The sequence below is a fragment of the Protopterus annectens genome, chromosome 16.part0 (genome assembly GCF_019279795.1).
Source record: "Protopterus annectens isolate FY-2018-M chromosome 16.part0, PAN1.0, whole genome shotgun sequence".
NCBI lineage: Eukaryota > Metazoa > Chordata > Ceratodontiformes > Protopteridae > Protopterus > Protopterus annectens.
This window is the reverse complement of record NC_056750.1, coordinates 624,227,458-624,235,257: the sequence shown is the minus strand read 5'-3', so window position 1 is coordinate 624,235,257 and position 7,800 is coordinate 624,227,458. Positions and strand designations below refer to the sequence as shown.

General features: G+C 34.1%; 1 protein-coding gene across 1 annotated transcript in view; it reads left to right on the top strand.

The window, feature by feature from the left end:
• Positions 1-827: 827 nt before the first annotated feature.
• ADAMTS13 (ADAM metallopeptidase with thrombospondin type 1 motif 13) overlaps positions 828-7,800 on the top strand; it is a 1,149,238-nt gene continuing 1,142,265 nt past the window's right edge. The window contains exons 1-2 of the mRNA XM_044058222.1: positions 828-1,029; positions 3,046-3,112. Of these exons, the coding sequence (XP_043914157.1) occupies positions 949-1,029; positions 3,046-3,112 (148 nt within the window). The 5' untranslated portion in view covers positions 828-948. The remainder of the gene's footprint in view (positions 1,030-3,045; positions 3,113-7,800) is intronic.

Here is a 7,800-nt window from a genome sequence, read left to right as displayed (position 1 = left end):
CAGTTACCAAATGTCAAATAAATAAAATAAATAAATAGTCCAACAGCAACAAAACCCTATGGCAGAAGACAACAGCAGTAATCAGTAAACATCTGATGAAGTAATGTGTAACATTACAAAAGCGCTTATACAATAAACAATTTTGGATTTTACTGAAGCTGTTTGGATTTTCCTGAAGCTGTTTGGATTACTGCTGTTGTCTTCTGCCACAGGGTTTTGTTGCTGTTGGACTATTGGATTTGTTCTCTGTTCCTTTAGGATTTCATTTTTCAAAATAAATAAATAAAAACAGTATTACCCAGTCACATGAAATTCATAAGTAAATGTCTGCAGGATTCCTGTTTATCATGTGACAATTCATGAGATGGCAGCATCATAGTTTATGTTTCCATTGCTAGGCTGTGCGATAATTAAGTATGTAATTATTTCTTACATGCGGCATGACTGTTAGGAACTGCTGCACAATAGTTCCTCCCGCACAAGAAAATAAAGTTCACACCATAATTTATGACCATGTAGCTTCAGTTGCCTTTTCTGCCACCACTGTTATTATACAGTCATGATATGGATCTGTTGTTTCTGTTTCTAATTAAATATGCTCTACTGCACTTTTATATTTTAGTTATTCATTTAAGCTTAGTGCAGCACAACCATTGTTTTACAATAAGATTTTCTTGACGTTTTTTACTTCAAGTTGCTCTTTTTCTCCTAAAGCACAGCAGATTTGCAAATGCTTGTCATTGTGAAAGCCAGCTGGCTGTTTGCCTTTCAGTGTTTAGTTTACTAAAACATGACCCCTTATTTCTGCAGCAGTGGCCTCTTCAGCTATGCAGCCTGTTCCAAGGCCAAACTTTCACAATTCTGTCAGAATGGTCTGTGATCAACATCATTTCTTTACATTTAGACTGTAAACTCTCAGTTTTCTGTAACAAAGAACTACAGAACGCCATGTTTAGAACACTGATTTTTATAGCTTTGGCCTGTTTACCTTGTGTTTATTTGGCACGGCTGCAATTTTCTTTGCAAGAGGTAAGTCTAATTTTAGTGTTGACCTGTGATTGAACTATTCTATTATTTTCTGTAAGAGCAAAGTCTGCAATATTAGAATTTGTAATTTATATTAGATACATAATCATTTCACATCACTTACGTATAAAACGCAGTTTTATATCAGGTACATAATCATTTTATGTTACTTACATATAAAAAGCAGTTGTATAATATTTATGACAGAGTAAAAAGTAGTTAACTGTTGAAAGACGCATGTGGGTACCTTTTCGGCTCTTTTCTAACATGCAAATAACACAGTTTTGTTAGGGATGTGCCGAACTGTTCCGAAATATTGTGAAAATTTCAAATAGACTCATCAGTTTGGGGTATATCTAAATTAATATTTCTTTTATCAGAAATCTATGAATTATGGAAAAAAAGCAATTCAAAAATAATAGCGTACTGTGGAAAAGCTATTTCAGAGAATAACAGCATGCTCTGATTTTGAGTAAGAATACGCAGGTCACTTCATGAGCGCAACTGTTAAGAAAACAGAAATAAGCATTTCAACAGCTTATTTTGGTAGCTAATGTTTATTTTGCCCAGGTCAGGAGCATGTTTTGGTTCTGTGCTTCCTATGATGTCCGGAGTAAATATATTGCAATGTGTTACAACCAGCCCATGGTTGTAAATATTTTTGAAGTGCTAATGTGGTTACACCAGGTAAACTTATATCCTTTCCATGGCTGACAACCTAGATGAACAACTCATTTACCTGTCCATAAAGCTATCTATGATATGTTGATCAGCTGTGACACTAACAGTTGCTATATTTTAACTCCTTTTATCCTTTTAAAATATTAGCACAGTGGGGGATTTCATAAAGGTTAACACAAGGTGTACACTACACCTTGAGGTAAGTTTTCTGAATTCAAGAGCAGTCCTATCACAGTGCTTTTGTTGTCTATTCATTCAGAAAGGTTATTCGACACGTACACTTAGTGTACACCTTGTGGCAACCTTTATGAGCCCCCCTCCCCAGTAACTTTACTGTGGCACTGCAGCTCCTGATGAATGGCTTTTCAGTAATTGTGGTCTTGTCATGGTGAGTTAAAGCAGTGGAAGAGAGATAGGAATAAAAAAGTGACATTTATATGATAAATAAAAACTAAAATTTTCTACCTGAACATTGTAATATGTTTATTTTTCTACTTTTTGCTTTTTTTCTGTTTATTCATTTATTTGATTGTTTGTTAGGTAGGTGGACTTTATCAAGGAGACTGTATCAAGGACCCTTTTCAGCTATGATCTAGACACATAGGCAGGTATATACATTTGATAAATGAGTAAGAGTCACAGGTTTAAAGTATAAAATCATTTTTAAGTACAGATATAAAGTACAGAGCAATCTCTGTTTTCATTATGATACTGTTTTTTTCTTGCCTGGATTCTTTTGAGAACTGAACAAGTTTATAAGCAGTTACTTAACAAAACTGTGGTATGAAGTATAGAATTGGCAATCGGAGGTGATCACTGAAAATCATTACAGAAAACATATGCATTTTGTAAATTTGAAACAAAGAAACTGCATGCTCTGGTTCTGTAATTATGTGTGATATAAATATATAAATACATCAGTTTATTAGCAATAAAATGAAAACATTCTGTGTGTGTGTGTGTGTGTGTGTGTGTGTGTGTGTGTGTGTGTGTGTGTGTGTGTGTGTGTGTATATATATATATATATACACACACACACACACACACATATATATATATATATATATATATATATATATGTGTGTGTGTGTGTATTTACAGATAGTAGTTTTATATTTACATGTTTAAATGCATAGTAGATTCAGTTGCTTTGAAAACTGGACAGGAAGTTTGTTTTAGCTGATGGTGACTAGGTCAGAATCCATTAAAACAGGTATATGTAAGTTGCCTGTAGGTCTGCTAGACATTAAACCTAAAATAAAAGTACCATAGTAAAGCAAATAAAATGCATCTCAGCTTACCAACATTTGAAAAGCTTGATGAACACTATGTTTTTAGGAATTTCTACAGGCTTTGGAAGAAGAAGACCTGCAATTGTACTTTGGCACCAACTCTATGCTTGAAGGTAACAACAGTCCCATATCTTGTTTCAAGGAAATGCAGTTAAGATTTATTTTATATTATCCTAATGCCAAAACTCAAATCTCAAATGGTTAGCATTTTGAAGCAGTTGCTATGTTCATTGTATTTGTAACCATAAAGCCATACTCCAATTATAACCTGAACGCTTGGAAGTTTTAAAATGTTTTGGTATTGATTATGGTCATCTCCCAGATAGTTCTGTATTAGAGAAGCAGTCACTGTGGTACTAGAATTGCATTAGGTAGCCTCAAAGTGGGTTACAGTGTGGCAAACTATCCTTTTTACATGCTGAGGGGAAGCACATGCACAACTTTCATTGACAGAGCGAGTTTACCTGAGAAAAGTGGACTCACCTGTTGAGTACATACAAGTTAGTCTACTAATACATTCTCTTTACTAACTTGAATGAAAAACAAAACCCAAAACAGGAACAGGCAGCTCCCCAGCTCTTTATTGAACGTAGACAGAATAAAAGAACACTGATAAGAAGTAAGATTAAGCACTTTTCGTCTTGTGTAGTAACTAGACTTCTTCAGGTAATTAAAAACAATTCAGGTTCTTCTTAAATACACATCTCCCTCACTCCTACTAACTTGATTAGATAATAAGTGCCAAGTCTTAATTAATTAAGTTTCCTTTCATTTTATAAATATCACATATAATGAAATAAAATGAAAGGTAAATAGTAAAAATAGAAAAATGAGCGAAATAACATTTAAAAACAAATAGAAATAAGAACAATATATACAAGTTTATGTAAATGTAACCTTAGCATCATTTAAAATAATTAGTAATAATTGTTAACCAAGGACTGTGCACAACTGAATACATTTCCTACCTGTTAAGGCCTACTAATATCCCCAGGATAAAAATACCTAATTAAAATAATCTGCCTACATAACTTTACTAGTAGTACTCATACTACTATGTTCACGATCAAACTAAATAATATGCTTCCCAAGATTATCTACTCAGGTTCTTAATTCTCAAAAGACGCTGTATAGAACAAAAATCATTAATACCCAGATAGTGACAATAATCCAACCAGATCTGCCACATTAATTCCATTTTCTCTAAGAGTAAAGATCTTAGTCCACCCCTTAAACCTTTTGAAATTTGTGTCTTTCGGCTTTTCCCGGTTAGGGGTCGCCACAGCGGAACTCCAGTCCGCTAATGATTGGTAGTTGATTTTTACATGCCGAATTACCAGCTCTGATGCACAACCTTCAACAAAGGCATGCCCATTCACACATTTCTCCATACAGAAGATGCTCTAACTGAGAATTGAACCGGACAGCGTCTTACTGTGAGGCGACAATACTACTGCAGCACCACCACCGCTGGCCCTTAAACCTTTTGAAATGTGGTCAATAATTCTAAATCTAAAATTATGTGTAGGATTCCCCTTTATGTGATTGGCTAGTGTGTTTTCAGTTTTCTCCTTTTTGATATAGTATAAATGCTCATATACTCGCTCACATAATTTTTGATCAGTCTTCCCGATGTAAAAAGTGGGATATAATTGGCATTTAGCTAAGTAGACCACATAAGAAGAGTTACAATTAAATCTACCTAAGTTTCCCCTCATAATAGTGGAATATACACACCATTAGACCTCTTATGTGTTATCTCAGACATAATTTCTACTATAAGGTCTGTAGACTAACCCCTTGTGATGAACATATTACCTATTTTTTCACATTCTTTAATAAATTCACTCTCAACTGTAACCATCCTTGTGGCCCAAACTAACTGGCCCTCAATCACTGACGTTTTGTGATGGAAGTGATGTGAACTAATAAAATGTAGGTATGTGTTCGAAAAAGTATCTTTCCTGTGTATCTTAGCAGTCAGTCTTAGTAGAAATTATGTCTGAGATAACACATAAGAGGTCTAATAGTGTGTATATTCCAGTATTACAAGGGGAAGCTCTTCCGCATAACACGGTAGATTTTGAAACAAATCAAGGACAAAATAGGCCCCCTGTTAATTTTATACTAACCTTTAGTCCAGGCACATCTTAACTATAATAAAGAAAAATTGGAATCTCTTTAGCAATAATTCTGAACTCCTTACACTAAAAGGGCTGACTCCCGCTTTTACATTTAAGAGAGGGAATAATTTGAAGAACCTCCTCGAAACAAGTAACACCAGATCTGTAAGGAATCCAGGCATGGCTAAATGTGAATCTTGTAATTATTGCAAATTCATAGACATTGGGTATACGTTTCATATAAGAGATCAATGTTATAACACGACCTCTGGTAGATTTAATTGTAACTCTTCCTACATGGTCTACTTAGCTAAATGCCAATTATGTCTCGCTTTTTACATTGGAAAGACTGACTGAAAATTAAGTGAGCGGGTATATCAGCATTTATACTATATCAAAAAAGAGAAAACTGAAAACGCACAAGCCAATCACATAAAGGGGAATCCTACACATAATTTTAGATTTTCAATTATCGACCACATTTCAAAAGATTTAAGGAATGGACCAAGATCTTTACTCCTAGAGAAAAAGGAATTAATGTGGCAGATACAGTTGGATGCTTGTCACTATCCAAGTATTAATGATTCTTGCTCTATACAGTGTCTTTTGAGACTTGAGAACCTGAACAGATAATTTTGGGAAGCATATTATTTAGTTTGATCGTGAACGTAGTAGTATGAGAACTACTAGTAAAGTTATGTAGGTAGATTATTTTAATTAGGTATTTTTATCCTGGGGGGATATTAGTAGACCTTAACAGGTAGGAAATGTATTCAATTGTGCACAGTCCTTGGGTTAATAATTATTATTAATTATTTTAAATGATGCGTAAGTTACATTTGCATAAACGTGTACATATTGTTCTTATTTCTATTTGTTTTCAAATGTTATTTCACTCATTTTTCTATTTTTTAACTATTTACCTTTCATTATTTTATTTCATTATATGTGATATTTGTAAAATGAAAGGTCACTTAATTAATTAAGACTTGGCACTTATTATCTATTCAAGTTAGTAGGAGGGAGGGGGATGTGTATTTAAGAAGAACCTGAACTGTTTTTAATTATCTGAAGAAGCGCTTAATCTTACTTGTTATCAGTGTTCTTTTATTCTGTCTACATTCAATAAAGAGCTGGGGAGCTGCCTCTTCCTGTTTTGGTTTTCGTTTTTCACTTTAGTTTGTTATGCCGTTTGAGTATTTACACTTTTTACTAACTTGATGAGGTCATTGGAGATGCACAGGAGGAGATACAAAAAAAAAAAGAGGACAATGCTTAGGATGTCAGGTTTAATGGCCAGGACTGCACTGGCTGTGAGCCTTCTGAAGAAGTATGGAATCCTGAATAGGGAATGGAACTATTATTTATTTTTTTATTCATTTTACATTTGATTACTGGGAAAGTCCAACTAGACAAAATGTCCTTGTTCAGCCCAGGCCCGGGTTGAAAAGGTCCACATTTATAAATAACCATAAGATACATATACAACATACAGATACAAATATTGACTCCATCTCAAATACAAGTACAAAATGAAAATACATGTTATACATTTCACTGATACAATCATACAGTCTAGATAGGATACAAAAAATAGCAGTACTGTGATTGTATGTAGAAAACAAGCAAGTTAATTATACATATACTTAGTAGGAGTATACTATTCAAATATAAATATAACAGGTTATGTTCTATTAGCTGACTTAAGACATCTAGTTCCTAACCAGGGTTTGTGCAAGAGCAGGTCCATGTTTCTGATAGGTGTAATTTGAGAAGTTTTTTAAAGTTGGAAGTGTTAGTAATAGTTACGATATTTAATGGCAGGGAATTGCAAGTTTTGGCTGTGTAGTTGGAGTAAAGGGAAAGGAAATTCCAGCAGCATTGTTAAATTTGAATATATTTAGGAAGGCTTTGTTACTGCAATGCAATACCTTGTTATTAGAGTAGTGTATTAGTAGATTTTGAAGTAATGGTATTTTTTCTGGCTGATTTAGTATTTGGTGGGCAAAGGTGAGTTGAGTATAAGCAAGTAGATTTGGTAGTTCGAGCCAGGATAGTTGCTTTAAACCAAACAATGATGGGATCTGAAATTTGTTACTGTGGCAAACTTTGCAATTTTATTATAGCAAATTTTGAGTTTTGCTGGGTTAGATTTCTTAATGTTTGTAAGAATTAGTCAGACATATAGAAAGTGCCAATTTCTGTACAGGGTTTCTAGTTTTTTGTGAACTTTTTTATGGTTTGTGATATGTGCATGTTGAATTTTATATTATGGTCAATGACCACGCCAAGTAATTTTTTGGGGGGAAACTGGAAAAATAATTGTATGTTTTAATGATGAGATATTGAATGGTGGGTGGGTGTCTGCAACTCTAGCTGGATAGAAGAACATGAGTTTTGTTTTAGTATGGTTAAGTATAAGTGGTGCATTGTTTAGCCAAGATTCCACAGCATTAAATGACTGCTGGGTGACTTTTTGGAGTTTTTATAGTGTTGGGGCAGCACAAATCAGGGTGGAATCATCCACATATTGAAGTATGGAAGCAAGTGGGATGGTAGTATGAAGATTGTTAGTAAAGATAATAAAAAGAAGAGGGCCCAGAATCCTGTGGAACTCCCAAGGTTACAGGTAGTAAAGAACAGAGATTTTGTTACAGTTTTACAGCTTGCTGACATGC